The 16,672-nt window shown below is 41.0% G+C and overlaps 3 protein-coding genes across 3 annotated transcripts; 1 reads left to right on the forward strand and 2 right to left on the reverse strand.

Moving 5' to 3' along the window:
• Positions 1 to 1,308: 1,308 nt before the first annotated feature.
• Positions 1,309 to 6,718, reverse strand: LOC140777405 (lysine-specific demethylase JMJ30). Its single transcript, XM_073121491.1, has 6 exons — positions 6,186 to 6,718; positions 5,331 to 5,540; positions 4,577 to 4,708; positions 4,354 to 4,497; positions 1,857 to 1,949; positions 1,309 to 1,634 (listed from the first exon to the last, which is right to left on the reverse strand). Exons 1-6 carry the CDS (start codon positions 6,666 to 6,668, stop codon positions 1,443 to 1,445), a joined length of 1,254 nt encoding a protein of 417 aa, XP_072977592.1. The 5' UTR covers positions 6,669 to 6,718; the 3' UTR covers positions 1,309 to 1,442.
• A 2,528-nt stretch (positions 6,719 to 9,246) lies between these two features.
• LOC140777404 (FT-interacting protein 1-like) lies at positions 9,247 to 12,668 on the forward strand. Its single transcript, XM_073121490.1, has one exon. It carries the CDS (start codon positions 9,451 to 9,453, stop codon positions 12,454 to 12,456), a length of 3,006 nt encoding a protein of 1,001 aa, XP_072977591.1. The 5' UTR covers positions 9,247 to 9,450; the 3' UTR covers positions 12,457 to 12,668.
• Positions 12,669 to 13,366: 698 nt separating this feature from the next.
• LOC140778534 (large ribosomal subunit protein eL6-like) lies at positions 13,367 to 15,781 on the reverse strand. The gene is made up of 4 exons (XM_073123314.1): positions 15,410 to 15,781; positions 15,204 to 15,310; positions 13,798 to 13,979; positions 13,367 to 13,713 (listed from the first exon to the last, which is right to left on the reverse strand). Exons 1-4 carry the CDS (start codon positions 15,661 to 15,663, stop codon positions 13,558 to 13,560), a joined length of 699 nt encoding a protein of 232 aa, XP_072979415.1. The 5' UTR covers positions 15,664 to 15,781; the 3' UTR covers positions 13,367 to 13,557.
• Positions 15,782 to 16,672: the final 891 nt, after the last annotated feature.

The following is a 16,672-nucleotide window of genomic DNA, read 5'->3' on the forward strand; positions in this document are numbered from 1 at the left end:
CACAGTTGTCTATTCTATGTTGTAATCTCATTTTTGCGATTGTTCTTTTCTGCATCAGTGACAAGGCTTGCTGTGTGATATTGCTGTAGGTTGACTTGCATTCTCGTTAACGTCCTCTTCACAGCACTGTTCTGTGACTGTAAACCAACTGGGTCTCTTTCAGGTAATCTTCTATCACCTTATCTCCAAGATGAAAAGTATGGGTTATCACACAAGGTCCCAAACACTAGGAGCAGGGTTTTGGTTTCATAAAGATGGCTCCAAAAGCTCTTGGTCTCACTGAAAGTGCTCCAGATAATAGAAAACTTAACCAAGTAGTGTTTATTCAGGTGAGATTTTGAAATATCCAAAGGAAAAGGAGAATTTTTGCATGCATCCATGCTTGTAAATTTGAGAGCTATGGAAAAGGATAAAAAAAAAGGATCCCTGTGGTGAGATAAGTATCATTTAATTGTCTTCAACCAGAGCAATATCGAGAAAAATGCCTTTCCTCAACAAAAAGAAAAAAAGAAAAAAAAAAGCAATAAATACCTGCCTTAACAGAATACTCATTTAAAACAGAGACCAAAAGATTCTTGAATCATTTGTAGAGGATTATAAATGGCATCTTCCAATTAAAAAAAAAAGGCAAATAGCAGCTAATAATTGTACTACATACAGGTTGACAGCTCATATCATAAATGTGATAAGGGGATGAAAAAATTAGGAGAGCTATCATTTTAAACTATATTTTAACAAAAATTTGCAGCAAATAGTTAAAAAATCATAGAGGGAACTCACATCATGCTTCTAAGGTTTAACCTAAGGTTGTGGTTATTTTCGAGTAACAACAAGCAGTTACTCAGTCACCTTAATGCAACATCATACATATGTGTATATGGATCATGTCAGGAAAGTAAAAAGATAAAAATTACAGGTCTCTTATAGCTTAAACTTTTAGATTAATTGAGTTAACTACGTCAACTACATGATAGCATGCAATATTATACTGTCATGCTTGCTTCCTAAAACACAAAAAAACAATGATGTGGGCACTTCATATAACTGAAAAAAGGGATTATTTTAGTGCACAATATCTGCCGCAGTAAGGGTGGCAGTACAAAAACCTCCTTGCATTAATTTCTGTTATTCTCATAACATGCGCTTTAGTAAATCACCTTTTCAATCGTGAATAATTGCTCCCTATAAAGAAAGTATAATATAATATATAAACTAAGCAGACAGGTAAGAGGCATGTATAACAAAACAACTGAAAAATATGTTTATAGAGGCAAAGCTGTATCTTACCGTCGTATAGTTTCCAAGATCAGACAAAAATAACGATGTATAAATCAACAGTAGATTTGTATAATAATGAAACCCAGATACTGGGTAGCATGAGGTCTAAGATCTCTATAATAATCTGATGCCAGAAATGGTATAAAAGATTGAGAATAGTAATTCTATCTGCCCTTGGAAGGAATAGATGGTGCACTCCACCAAAAACTAACAGAGAAACTGGTAGAAAGCGATTTCACATAGTGCCACCATTTGGGTGGAATGTAAAGCATCTCGCCTTCCTCTAAGACACAATCCATAAAATCAAGATTCTCTGCCTTCGAAAATTCCTTCACATCAATGTTGTCAAGGTCTACCTGCAGATATATATCCATCAACATGCAATTGTAGAAATGTCTCAGCATTGCTTAATTTCATTGTGCAACACATTCAAATTGTGATCTGTGATTCTGTATATAAGAAGCATAGTCATCTGATATGTAACATATGAAGAATCCAATAAAGTTATGCCCCTCTTTTGGCTACTTTGCAAAACAGTACGATCACTTCATCAAAGCTATCAGAGAAACAGTATGTACCTGGCTGGTATTACTTAGCATGGACTCAGTATGAGGGTACAAGTCCTCTGATGTAGAAGCAGGATAAAGTCTTACATACTTTCTGCCAACAACCTATAGAGAGAGAAAAGGAAGAAGAGTTATCAGATTGCATAGATAGTAGTTCCTTCTGGGGAGCTAGCCATGTAAATGGACCAACAGTGAGCAGAATACCTTTCAATTCCATCACCCACGAATATAAGAGAAAGTAAATGGACAACAAAGAAGGTATGGCTTGATAGTTATCAGCTAAACTTTAATCTATTACCATAATAACCACAATGACCATTTTAATGTCAGGACAATTTGAGCTAGAAGGAGATAAGCGTCAAGTGTCAGTGGAAACTGGAACTTAAAACTTCCAGGTTTTGACAACACTTTGGTGGTAAGTACTAATCATTAATTAAAACGTTCTCTGGTTGATCCAGGTTAGAGAGGACATGATATAGCCAGAACGGTACAAGTGAATTAGATAATGGGTGAATGAGGGAAGAGAAGAAGAAATTGCAGGAGGAAGAGGGACAGAGACAAGCAATTGAAGAATATGAACAGGATAGTAAGGCAGCAAGGATAGTGAGAAGATCAATTGTATAAAAGATAAGTTAGTAGCATTAGGTGCAGATGCTGTCAGTGAAGTGCAATAAATAAGAAACTTGTCTCCTACAGAAAACTTAAACTAGGCTGAATTTATCTTATTTCCACGAGGAAAGCTTTGTTGATTATAAAGTACTATAGAAAATATTAAAAAATAACATAAGAATATATAAGGTACTCAACCAAATTTTCACTATTATAAGTTTCGTAATACCCAGTTGTGGTTCTTCCAATAAGCCGTTTGGTCATATTATTTGGGTGCAAACTTACACAGTTGGATCTTAAGTATATTGGTAGTGATAACTACAACTCAATAAGCACCTAATCAACAATGAATAATTCATGCTTTGTCCACAAACTTCAAGCATGCCATATTTCTTCAAACGGAATGGTTGTAAGATGAGTAACTGGCTTAACATTTATGCTTGCATAAAATTTTCACTGCAGTCACTGTTTTGAAGGCTACAAAGCAAATGCAGTTTCCTCTTCTTTTTTTAATGAAAGCATGAGGAGCAAGCCAAGGCAAGTCAAATGTAAGATTCATATATTTATTTTAATCAATGTAACTACTAGCACTGATTTTGAATAGACCCTCTATTGAGATTTAGAGAGTTACGCAACAAAATAAAATTTTGAGTATCAAGTATTCAAAAGTCAGAGTAGAGGAATATACAAGTTCTAAAATTTGTTAAGTGCAAATAGGTATATTAAAAATTGAATAGTAGAATTAACATTTCTCATCATAGAAAGGATGTTATATATGAATATACCCTTTGCCAAGTAAGAAAACATCTTTTTCATTTTCAAATTGCAATCCTTAAATAGTGAGCAATCCATTGATAGCCTTGAGTCCTTACTAGTGGTGTAAACGAGCCGAGCTTCAGCAAGTTGGGCTCAGCTTGGCTCGGCTCGAGAGGAAGAAAATCTCGGCTAGGCTCGAGCTCGAGTCGAGCTGAAAAAGTTCAGCTCAGCTTGTCTTTAGCTCGATGAGGCCCGAGCTCGGCTCGATAGCTCATGGGCTTAATGGGCTTAATGAGCTTACATGGGCCGGTTCCGATATGTGACTAATATCTAATAGTCTTTATAAAAAAGAATAACATTTAATAGGTAGGATTTGAACCCAAACCAGTTGGGTAATAAAATTTGTTTTAACCAACTATGCTATTTAATATTTATATATTTATTTTGGTATATATATATATATATAATATTATCTCACATATTATATATCGAACCTATTCGAGCCAAGCTCGAGCGAGCTGATTTTAGCTCAACTTGGCTCATTTAGAGCTCAAGCCGAGCTCGAGTCGAGCTCACAAGCTCGCAAGTTTTTTTGACAGCCCTAGTCCTTACCACTTCACTTTTAACAGTACGATTTTTAAAAGGTGAGATTTTTGAGACCTAGACCCATCCTTGGACTGCTGATAAGAGCAAAACAATAGCTTGATTTGAGGCATGAAAATAATGAAATCAAATCCCAGCAGGCCTTTCTTGTGACCCTTTTGGAGACAAATGACATTAGGATAGATGGAATTGAACCTTCAGTTATTAATTTGTGCAGCAACAAAAATAATAATAGCATAATTTGGTCATTAGTAAATAAAATTCTGTTAGCTGAACATAGATTATGGTGGGAGGATGATTCAATGCATTAAAAAATGTACTAGAATGAATTCAGTCTGATGAAGCATGTAGCATGATTGAGAAAATTGTTTTTAGTACTCCAAGAGAAGCACAACACAAATCGTTCCCTATGGCCAGTGCCATCCACATTAGCGTCTACACATAATGGCCATGAATGTGCTAAGCAATTGAATATATTTCAGTTATTTGGGAATCAAATATGGCAGCCAACAGGAGAAAGGAAAAGTATGTAGTGATATACCTGAGCGAAGAGATTATGATGTGGATCATGGTGTAACGGCGTCACTGTCCCTATCGGCCCAAACCAAGCATTAAGAGATTGTAGTTCCCCACCACCAGCAAAACAATAATCTGGAATCATTATATCGTTGCGTAGCTCTCTTATCTGCTAAGTATACAGTGGCAAAACCCATTCACTAGCATACAGTGGTCAAAGAATCACCTCTGTAGAACAATAAAGCTACCTGATCAAACAAGCGATGTTGAGCTAGATATGTCAGATTGGCAGCGCAGTTAGTGGAGCAAATCTTCTCGAGAAACAGAGAGAAGGTGATCAGCTCTTGCTTCCATTCAGTACATAGATAGTTCTTTCCAACCTAAAGATGTCAACAGCTAATATAGTAATTAAAAAGGTAATAATATCAGTTTTCTTATGCAAGAACTATGAACCTTTGTGCAGAGTAAATAATGCGTGCACGCCATAGAAAACAGATGCATGAATATCATAATTCAGTAACATATTCTGGGACATACAAGTTTACTGAAATGGATCATAAAGACACAAGTAGCTATTTTAGAAACCTCTCATGAACCAAAAACATGAAAATAACAGATGAGAAGCTTGTGAAGTAATACACTAAGTACAAAGCAAAAAAAAAGAAGTGAGTTGGGATCACTCGAGATCCAGAAATTCTAACTCTGACCAATCAACAATTAACTGCAACCATAATATTTTTCACAACATATGAAAATAGAAGAGAATAAATATGATAAGGTATCACATTAATGAGATGCTTTACAGGAAAAGGAATTTCATGCAAATTTCACCATTCTAGGGTCTGGGAAGGCAATTGTTCTCAGCCTTAACCCATGTAAAACTGGGAGCAGACCAGTAATGCACTTATGCCTTTGGGAAAAGATGGTTATAAAACAATCCTAAACTTCTGTCCAATTAGAAGAAAAGGCATTAAGTCTAGTTTCAAAGATAAGGTTATTCACCTCAACAGGGACGGTTCTATCTCCTGCGATCCTTTTCAAATATTCAATATCCTTCCATTTTGTCCTTGCAGGCCAGTGCTCAATGCAGCCGCTGATTATAACCGGAGAGTCATGTAAAAAGTAATCACATATAAATGCCTCCAAAGAAATGGATGACCGTTTCACGATTGTCTTACAAGATAGAGACTTGCTCGGTAGAATTTGAAGCACCTACAAAGTGACCATCAGTTGTACAAAAGGATTAACATTTTTTCATGACCAGAACTTTAAGAAAAAAGAGTGACAATAAAAGAGAAAAATTAGCAGCAAATCTCATATTTTCAATTTGATCCAACATCACGCAGCGTTTCACATTATACCTGCTAAAAAGTAAATTGAATTATTCTTCTGTGAAACAAGAAAACTAATCATGCTGGAAAGATTGGACATGATAATAAATAAAATCACAATTATCAACAGCACAGCTCTCAAAAAAGTGAACTTTAATAGGAAAACATATATAAGAAGAGCCGAGTATGCATTCTACAAAGTTACAATAGTGCATTGAGAAACTTCATATAGAAAACATAGGCCTACTGAACAGAGGAGAAACTTCTAGCAAGGGGATATAAAGATTAAAAGGTTGCCGAATAATTAAATTCTGTCAGCGAACTCCATCCGACCAAGTTATTTCTTATCTAGCACACGACCCAATTATTTGTAGAAAATGAATTAAAATCTCAGATTATTCCAAAAGCAACAGAACCAACAGCAAAATAAACTCCATCAACGCCGTATTGCACCCAAAATACTGGACAAAAATGATTGAAAAGGAGAGGTAAAAAGATTCCATTTAAGCAAGTAATCCACTCTCACCTCTGCCAAGTCCCGGTTCTTGGAGATCCCCTCCTTCCACCTCTCGGCGCAATCACTCCCTGTACCGATCGATCCCCCCGCCTCGCTCTGGTCCGACATGATTTTCCCCACGATGGCGTCGAGATCGCCACGAAGGAGCGGACCCCCCATGATGATCCCCATGTCGAGCGCCCGGAGCGCCTCCCCCCGCTCGCCGGCGCAGGCGCGGAGCTCCGCCACGTGGAGGCACGCCATAGCGTACGCATCCCGCCACGTGTCCACCACCTCATGCCACGGCCCCGAGTGGAGCTGCTCCCACGCCATCTCCCTCGCCGCCTCTGCCGCCCGGAGGTCTCCGCTTGCCGCCTTCTCCACCGAGCTCACGTACGCGAAGCCCCCCTCCTCAGTTATCCGTCGTAGAAGAACCGCCCTCCTATCCTCCACCCCCGTCGCCGGCCCTTCGGCCGGCGAAGCAGCGTCGCCGCCCTCCTCTTCGCCACCCATCGGGCGCGGCGCGAGACAGAGCTCAAAAGCGCTCAAAAAGTGCTCAAAAAGTGCAGTCTAAAGAAGATATTTTAGGACCAAGTAACTAAGTTGTCGCAACACCCTGTGAACGTACCGCCCTTAGTATCTCCTCTCAATTCGAATCGTGGCTCGTTTCCGACGGCATTCTGATCTACCCTCTACGTCTTAATCTCACCAAATGGTGACAGTACTGGGAAGGCATCGCCGTGGACCGTGGACGTGGTGGGTCCCTCTTCACTCTTGCTTTCCAAGTTCCCAACCGTGCCCTAGCCCCTACAGCTAAGGTTGGGTTTCCGGTACTTCTCATAGACATTGCATAAAGATCATGATAGTATACTCTATATATACATGCTAGTAAACTTCGAGTCAACCAACCCCATGGCTCCATATGTGATCTCCATATGTGAATGTGATGTGAGAAAGAATAGACTCCCATAAATTTACCAAGAAATATCTTCTCAAGGTGGAAAACTGAAGATGCATGCATGCATGCATGCTATATCAACACAACAAATAGCTGGAAGGTCACAGAGATTATATATAATTCATTATAGGAGTTCAGGCCTCGATACAAGGCTGATTTAATCTGAATCACCTATATTAATTTTTAATTGGAATAAAAATTAAATTAAAAACTTAATGCAACATATTTATTACCCATATCGATTCTTTCATCTCTTGTTCTTTATTCCATGGGGGAGATATTAACTTTTAGTATATGTGGGCTGGGAGAATATTATTGTTCATTGGTCATAGTGCTGTGGACTAGGCCATGGGCTATAAGAGGACAAAAAGACTTAACTTTTCCGATACATATATTGAACTTGTTCAAAATTTTCAAGTTTGAAATATATACATTAACAATTTTTTTGCTAAATATCAATCATGAAGTTCATGGCTGGCTTACTAGGGTAACCTTTTTATTAGAAAGCTTAGTACAATTTCAAATAAAATCTAGTTTTACATCTTTGAAAGCTATAACTAATCTCAATTATAATGCAAATTATGCTAAGGCTTCAGACCTTTCTTCTCTCCTCTCATAGATGAAACTTTTTTTCACCATTTTAATTTTAATTGGGAGGGGGATAAGGCTCTTCTCTTCTCTCTTTCTCTTCTTTTTTCTCCCTCTCCCCCTTTTTTCTTTAGACTAAGGTGAGCATCCTACATTGCCCCTGTCCGCATGCTATCCTCTCACTCCACTTATAAATCTATCTCATCTACTCCATCTACACCATCCTCAAAAATCGATTAATTTCACCCACATCTAACTCTTTGATCTCATCCTACAACCACCTCGTTGTCGTTAGAATTTTAATTTGGTTTTAAAATATGGTGGTCGGCTACGTTCTTTGTTACAACAAAGAGTTACCGGTATTATTATGGTTATAGCCATTGTTGTTGTTTGTCGTCATCCGAATGGCCATTGTCGTGGTTGTTGCTATCGGCATTATTCTTTCTTTTCCTTTTGTCATTGTTTTTTTAAAAAATATGTAGCATCGATGCAGGTTTAATTTTCACGTGTTCTCAATAGAGCAATAAGATATTGACCATCTTATGCATGCAATTTTGCTAAGGTTAATTTCGTTGAAGACCATGTGCTTTTTTGGTAATATTGCTAATGATGGCTAAGTAAGAGGTCTATTTTTGAAGTCATCACCTAATCTTCTCACCTTTAGGTTGTGCTTGAGTAATTATAAGTGTAACTGTTGTTATTTAGTATTGCATCTTATTGTTGTTCAATCTGGTAGCATGTGTTAAGTCTTTGCCCATTCGACTCAGCCCGAAAGCCCGATCTGCTACGCAAACTAGTGGCCAAACTCATTATACATGTCTGTATCTATTTATTTTTTCAACGACAAACTCTAGTATTCTAGCTTGGTCTAAATAATTAGTGGCTCGGGCTATAAATAAATATTTAAGTTTGGCCAGCTAGAACCCTGACTTATAAGATGATCACCTGCAATCCTATCTCATATATATATATATATATATATATTTTTTTTTTCTTGATGAACTTTCTCAAAAAAGAAAAAAGAAAAAAGAAAAGAAACTACCGCCAATCCCTGTAAAGCGTGCTCCTGCTATCGGGAAGCTTCAAGACGAGGAACCCCACGAAAAGGTGCATAACAGTCTTGCTCAGCCTAAGCGCATACAGCTGTTGAGATCGAATTGTTAGGGCGAAAGAGGAAGTAACATTATTTAATGCAAACAAAGAGAATAAAGCTTGAAGGAGAGCATCTTTTGTCTAAAGCCCACCATGTCCCAAAAGCCTTTGATTTGCTTTAACTTTTCGATCACCGCAATCTTTACTCTTTAATCCTGTCCCTTGTTTTGCTTTTCCCATTTAAAATTTCTATATTACAGGCAAAGAAAATGGGATGTGATGGTGATTAACACAAAGAATAGGCTTTAAGCCATTCATCCATTATGACAAGAAAAGCAAAACAAAGAGGCTTCTCCACGACTCATTTAGTTAACCCATTCATGCTCACCAACCCAGAACCTTCTCATCTTTATTCCCTCCACTTCCGTCTTTTAAAATCTTGCCACTTTAGACTCTGTACTCCCTATGCTCACAATGATCCAGCTTCTCTAGCAAAGAAGTACTAGATACCCCTCTTCCTCTTCTCTTTGGAAACAAACCAAATCCACATGACAACTTTGGTTGAAAACTTAGTCTAAACTTAGCTTGCAAGGTGGCCAACTCACTTCTTCCTTGCCGGCGAGGCAAGCCGAGAAAAATTGGCGGCGACGCTGGATCATGAAGCTGGTAGTAGAAGTAGTAGAAGCACATGATCTTATGCCCAGAGACGGCGAGGGATCAGCAAGTGCGTACGTCGAGGTAGACTTCGGCAACCAGCTCGCAAGGACCAGAACAATCCGCAAAGATCTCCACCCTGTTTGGAACCAGAAGCTCTCCTTCCACCTCGCCGACGTTGATAGCCTTTCGACGCAGAGCGTCGACGTGAGCATCTACAACGAGCGGAAGTCGTTCCCCGGCCGCAATTTCCTGGGCAGGGTGAGAATTCACGGCTCCAACGTCGTGAAGCAAGGAGAAGAGATCATCCAAAGGCTTCCGTTGGAGAAAAAGTGGTTCTTTTCGCCAGTCAAAGGCGAGATCGCCTTAAAGCTTTACATCTCCCCTGAACTCAATTCTCCTCCTCCTCCTACTGCACCAACTACAGAGAACAAGTTAATCGTTTCTGCCTCCGCTGAGACCTCTGCAGTTGAAACAGAGCAGAGTGTTCCAGAGGAAGAAGAAGCGCAAATCAAGGAGCCCATTGAAGTAGAAGTAGTAGAGACCACCACCAAGTGCATAAACAAGCAGCAAGTCTCACCCCAACCGGCAAAACCGATACAAGAGCTGAGCCCGGTGAACGTGCCGGTGGTGCCGATGATGTCATACCCACAAGTTCACTACGGTCAAGCCCAGCCGAGCAAGGCTGAGGACTACAAGCTCAAGGACACGAAGCCGCACCTCGGCGAGCGGTGGCTTGGCGTCAGCGACAAGCCGACGAGCACTTACGACCTCGTTGAGGAGATGTACCACCTGTACGTGCGCGTCGTTAAGGCCAAAGACCTCCCCCCCAATGCCATCAGCGGAAGCTGCGATCCCTACGTCGAAGTAAAGCTCGGCAACTACAAAGGCACCACGAGGCATTTCGAGAAGAGGACCAACCCAGAGTGGAATCAAGTGTTCGCCTTCTCCAAGGACCGAATCCAATCCACGATCCTCGAAGTGTTCCTCAAAGATAAGGAGATGATGATGCGAGACGACTATGTCGGGAAGGTGGTGTTCGATTTAAACGAGGTGCCCACGAGGGTTCCCCCCGATAGCCCATTGGCGCCGCAATGGTATCGGCTCGAGGACCGACGTGGAGAAGGCAAGGTGAGAGGCGAGCTCATGCTCGCCGTCTGGGTCGGCACCCAAGCCGACGAGGCGTTCCCTGAAGCATGGCACGCTGACGCTGCCACCGTGCAAGGCGAGGGAGTGTACAGCGTCCGCTCGAAGGTCTACGTCTCCCCCAAGCTCTGGTACCTCCGCGTGAACGTCATCGAAGCTCAAGACGTGCAACCCAACGAGAAAGGGAGGTACCCAGAAGTCTTTGTCAAAGCCCAGGTCGGGAACCAAGTGCTCAAGACGAAGCCATGCCCTACGAGGACATTAAACCCGGCGTGGAACGAGGACTTGGTGTTCGTCGCGGCGGAGCCTTTCGACGAACAATTGGTGGTCACGATAGAAGACCGAATCCAACCTACCAAGGACGATTTGCTGGGCCGGACGGTTCTACCCCTCACTCTATTCGAGAAGCGGCTCGACCACCGTCCGGTCCACTCCCGCTGGTTCAATCTGGAGCGGTTCGGGTTCGGCCCACTCGAAGGTGGAAACCATCGGAAGGAGCTCAAGTTCTCCACCCGAGTCCACCTCCGAGTCTGCCTCGAAGGGGCCTACCACGTCATGGACGAGTCCACTATGTACATAAGCGATACGCGGCCTACCGCCCGGCAACTCTGGAAGCAGCCCATCGGGGTATTAGAAGTCGGCATCCTAAGCGCGAATGGGCTAATGCCGATGAAGACTACCAAGGATGGGAAGGGCACCACCGACTCCTATTGCGTGGCCAAATACGGGCAGAAATGGGTGAGGACAAGGACCATCATGGACAATTTTAGCCCCAAATGGAACGAGCAGTACACTTGGGAGGTGTACGACCCCTGCACCGTGATCACGCTCGGGGTCTTCGACAATTGTCATCTGAGAAGCGACGGCAGCAACCAACCAAAAGACTTGCGGGTTGGCAAGGTCAGGATTCGTCTCTCCACTCTAGAGATGGATAAGGTGTACACCCACTCCTATCCGCTTGTCGTGCTCCAGCCTTCCGGTGTGAAGAAGATGGGCGAGTTGCAGCTCGCGGTTAGACTCACCTGCCTCTCGTTAGCCAACGTTGTGTACGTCTACGGTCACCCTCTTCTACCCAAAATGCATTATATCCACCCTTTCACGGTGACCCAAGTCGACCATTTGCGCTATCAAGCAATGAGCATTGTCGCGGCGCGGCTTGGTCGCGCAGAGCCGCCGTTGAGGAAAGAGGTGGTTGAGTACATGCTCGATGTCGACTCGCACATGTGGAGTATGAGGAGGAGCAAGGCTAATTTCTTCCGGATCATGTCGTTGCTCTCCGGTGCCGTCGGAATGTTGCGGTGGTTCGACGAAGTGAGCCGCTGGAAGAACCCTGTCACGACGGTGCTCGTCCACGTCCTGTTCTTGATACTCCTCTGCTACCCGGAGCTGATACTTCCCACCGTGTTCCTTTACATGTTCATGATCGGTGTTTGGAATTATAGGTTCCGGCCGCGGCATCCGGTGCACATGGACGTGAAGCTGTCGTGGGCCGAGGCGATACACCCCGACGAGCTCGACGAGGAGTTCGACAGCTTTCCCACGTCGAGGTCGCATGATTTGGTTAGGTTGAGGTACGACAGGCTGCGGAGCGTGGCCGGGAGGATACAGACGGTGGTCGGAGACATGGCGACGCAGGGGGAGAGGTTGCAGTCTTTGCTGAGTTGGAGGGATCCTCGAGCGACGTGCATCTTTGTGTTGTTCTGCCTCGTTGCTGCTGTGGTTTTGTACGTGACTCCGTTTAGGGTGGTAGCTTTGGTGGTGGGGATCTACGTGCTCCGGCATCCGAGGTTTAGGAGTAAGTTGCCGTCCGTGCCCAGCAATTTCTTCAAGAGATTACCGTCCAAGGTTGATAGCATGCTGTGAGATTTGCGTGGCTTTTTATGGTATTGGTACGTGTATCGGTTTGGTTTTTTTTTTCTTTTTTTCTATACTGTATATCGTCTAGTGTTTGACTAAATGATTGTGTGATGGTTTGAGTTGTTGCATATCACACCGACTCGACTCATAAGATGTTTAGCGAAGATGGAAGAGAAATAATGTATCCTGATAATATTGCAATATAATTTGCTTGCGCATGGCTTACCTGTCCGTTGAGCTTAGCTAACCTCTCAAATTTTCAACAAAGAAAACTCAAATAAAAATGAATAACAAGCATAAACATATTTATCAGCGGTTGCCTTTGAGATAACTAGCAGCATAAAAATTGCCACTCAATCGAGGTTCGACGATCATATACAGCCAAAACAATAAGCAAAACAACGGGAGATATTGATATTTAACTGTAGGATGGATGAAAGAACAAAGAAACTTCTACCACAAGTCTTGCCAACAAACAGATGCTAAAGATAAAAGGATTCTGTGTCCACCAAATGTTCTGTACATGGGTTAATGCCCGCCGGTCCTTGTTTGCTTTGAATTTGGAATTTAGAGACCACTTTCTAATCTGAACTAATTTAGAGTCCGCTAAACTAATTTAATAACTAAACATCTTTTTTTCTTTTATATATTTAATCAAATTTATTCTTCAAAAAATCAACAACTACTCAGAAACTATTCTGAGCCTATTGGCTCTGAAAAAATATTTAAAGAAGGTAAACAAGCATCAATCCAATCACTTAAGAATAGAAAAGAGCCTGTATTCTTCTAGCATCAAGTAAGATAGCCATTAACAGCAAAATGGAATTTGACCACACAATTATCAGATGATTCTCCAATTCAGAGTTTTGAGTTTTGGAGAAAGTCGGATGCTATTCCCAAAGGAAAGAAAAACAAGTAGCAACCAAACAGAATATGAACTGTAATTTGGATTAAAAACATGTCATTACACATCTCAAGATAAGCAGGCCAAACATTAACAGAAAGCAAGTCTTTACTCAAATTCATAATTGAATCAGCTAGTCCATAGCTTAAGCAAAATTCAGGAGGACCTAGTCTGTCCAGATGTTTCATCTAATCATCTCAGATCTAGAAAACGAGCTCATGTGGTTTCATGCCCGACCTAAGAGAGAACCTAGCAGATAAATAAGCTCTCATGTCTGGGACAGACTCGATAGCTTTGATCAACTGGGTGTCAACAGCCTTCTGGTCATCTTTTTTTTCTTGTGGTAGTGCCTTTGCTTCCTGCATTTACAACAAATTGATAAAAAGAATAAGTATGGAATACTTAACTATATAATATAACATAATTACTCATTGTCAACAAACCTCCTTCTCTGTCTCAAAAAATTCGCCTTCAGTCTTCTTTGTTGTCTTCTTCTTTTCCTTTGCAAAATACTTGTCATCAAACTTCTGAACATCAACACCAGAAATATCAATCTTGGTGGATGTACCAATGACATATTTCTGATTGACACGGCGAAGGGGAACTCCATTGATCTTGAAGGGCCCTAGAAGAGCATATTACAATTGAGACAGCAATAAGAAAATAAAAAAATAAAAAAGAGAAATTTGATCTATATCACAGCACATAAGATAGAATTTGAGCTATTATCAAAAGGTTCACATTGAAGATAGTTTTGATATCAATTACTTAGCAATTTGAAGATACTTCAGTATCACAATCTACGAAGTTCAAGAAATAACTAGGGCAACATACAAGAACCATATACAACTTGTTCTTCATTCTACTAAAACCTCCTAAGAATAGTTTCACAATGTTCGTATCAACCGTTCGAGGCTACCTAATGTTACATGTAAAAATAAAATAAAATTTCAAATAGAGCTACATGTTATCAACCTAAATAGAGTGTAAATGTTGCCACCAGCTTACAATAAAAAAAATGTAAAGCATGGTCACAACATTATATTGATGCCTCAACCATGTGACACAAGATAGTAAGGTCCGGGTGAGGGAATAAGAGCTTACACAATGACCAACTCTCACTATGAATCTATAACCAAAAGAAACCTCAATCCTTTTATAGATACAAAAGCACAAGTTAACTCCTCGACTAAATCAAAGGTGTGAAGTAGAGCTAACTCTTAACAGACTGAAGAATTTCATCAAATAAGAAATTAATTTTAAAGCTTGATAAAAGTAGGCATCTGCTGCTGATAAGTTAGATGCGAATTCAGCATAATCTCAATATAATAGTGAAGTTAATTTTAATAATAGAGTAGAAACACTGCAGTGAACCAAAAGTTTAAGGCCCCTGACAGAGCGAAGTTATTTTTCAAACCGCTTATATAATAATCCACTGTCATTATAACAAAAAAAACATCTCTCATTTTATATACAGCCTAACTACAATAGAGAGAATGTTTGAAGATAGTAGGGGGCATAATTATATACAGAAAGCATCTCCCTGAGAATGTTTTGGTGATGATTCTATAATCAACAAATACGTTAAGCAGGTCCCTCCTTCAAAGATAAATTAGGAAGCCACTTATTGCAAATTCACATATAAACGCTCATTATTATACAAATTCCGTCAATCTAGCTATAAAATTTATTGAGTTACAAGATTCTAGAAAGCAATAAAAGACCATAGTTTAGTAATCGTATACATTTTCAATAAAGAAAATAGATTTATAGGTAAAAGGAATAGATAAGAAAAGTAAGCCGTCTTGTTTGAGCAACCATAATCCAATCATGAGGAAGACGGCCTTACCAGTTACGAGGAGTAATCCCGAAGGGAGCTGCTTCAAGAAGACGACTCTCTTCCCCATGAACCTTCCGGCAAGCAAGATCAACACCGTCCCAGGTGTAATACTCGGCCTAATCTCAAAACCAAACAATGCGCATCAACCCAATCACTACAAAAACATAAAATCCCAGAGAAAACAAAACAAAAAAAAAAAGAAACAAGAAAAAAACCTGAGCTTGGTGGGTTTAGGCTTGCGACGGTTGGCAAGGGGCTTCTTGACGTCGTCGGCGGGGTAAAACTTGGGGGGCTTCTCCTCGGCCTTCGGCGCCACCGCCTTCGGCTCGTGGCGGGGGAATACGCCGCCGTGCTTGGCCTTGATGGCCCAGATCCCGCGCTTGTGGTACATCTTCGATCTGGAGAACTTCCCGATCCCACGAATCAGATCGGGGTTTCGGCTCCCAACTCTAGCCTTCTTCGCCACCATCTCTCTCTCTCTCTCTCTCTCTCTCTCTCTCTCTCTCTCACACACACACACACAAACTCGGAAACCCTAGAAACGGCAAGGCGATGGTAAACCCTAGCAAGAGAGGGGTTCCATTTTATATGACGGAACGAAGAGATTGCAAACCCTAGAGAACTTGCTAAGGGCCCATTGGCCGTTCGGCTTTAGTAGCGATTCGCGCAATCTGTGGGTCGGATTTGCGCACTCTACATAACCTTAATGTCAATTGGGCCCATTGGGCCTATCTCTACTTTAAACTGAGGCCGGCCCAGTTTGCAAATCTTGCTAACGGTAGGCGCTCTTATTTACTACTACTACTGCTACTACTATTATTATTCTTATTATTAATATTATCAACTTGGACTCAAGAGTAAGCGTAGTTCGGAAGAATTGGTCTAAAAACCGTGATTAAGATACTCAAAATAAGAACCAACCAACGCCGGCGTTTGCACTCAACTCATTAATTACTCATCTCTCTTATGATCCTCTCTACCTTTCAAAGGCATATATATATATATATATATATATATATATATATATATATGTGCGGTATGTGCTCGGTCAGCATGGCCCACATCTGACCTTAAATTGGCCCTCACTGAGACCTTTCTCCTTATTACCAGAAGATTATTTCTTTACGAAAATCGGAGTTAATTATTTAACTTTCTTCTCATCAGTTGGTTTTTTATTTTAACTCCTTGAGACCGGACGATATATATAAACTAAACATGTGGAGTGAATTGAGTAGATCACTTCACCCGGCGCTTTGATTTCAACATCTAGGGAGTCGCCAATGTAGACTTCATGAATCACGTTTTAAACTAATCTTTGCCAACATAACAAACCAAAGTTGCAGACGTTTCGTTTTGTGGCTTGGATAAATTCAATCACCTAACAAATCTATCAAGGATATTGTTTCATCCTAGGTTTTCTTTTCTTTTTTATTGACAGAAGACTATCTTTCTAGAACTTAACATCTACCGCCAAAGCA

The sequence above is a fragment of the Typha angustifolia genome, chromosome 15 (assembly GCF_048772165.1).
Source record: "Typha angustifolia cultivar Huaian chromosome 15, ASM4877216v1, whole genome shotgun sequence".
Classification (NCBI taxonomy): Eukaryota; Viridiplantae; Streptophyta; class Magnoliopsida; order Poales; family Typhaceae; genus Typha; species Typha angustifolia.

Bases quoted from the DNA above. Each gene is read 5' to 3' on its own strand.
- LOC140777404 (XM_073121490.1), top strand. From the start codon at position 9,451: ATGAAGCTGGTAGTAGAAGTAGTAGAAGCACATGATCTTATGCCCAGA.
- LOC140777405 (XM_073121491.1), bottom strand. From the start codon at position 6,668: ATGGGTGGCGAAGAGGAGGGCGGCGACGCTGCTTCGCCGGCCGAAGGG. The intron at 5,541-6,185 runs GTGAGAGTGGAT...GTCACTTTGTAG, and splicing joins AGAACCGGGACTTGGCAGAG to GTGCTTCAAATTCTACCGAG. The intron at 1,635-1,856 runs GTACATACTGTT...ATATATCTGCAG, and splicing joins TGCTAAGTAATACCAGCCAG to GTAGACCTTGACAACATTGA.
- LOC140778534 (XM_073123314.1), bottom strand. From the start codon at position 15,663: ATGGTGGCGAAGAAGGCTAGAGTTGGGAGCCGAAACCCCGATCTGATT. The intron at 15,311-15,409 runs GTTTTTTTCTTG...TTTTGAGATTAG, and splicing joins CCTAAACCCACCAAGCTCAG to GCCGAGTATTACACCTGGGA. The intron at 13,980-15,203 runs GTAAGGCCGTCT...ATGCTCTTCTAG, and splicing joins GGGATTACTCCTCGTAACTG to GGCCCTTCAAGATCAATGGA.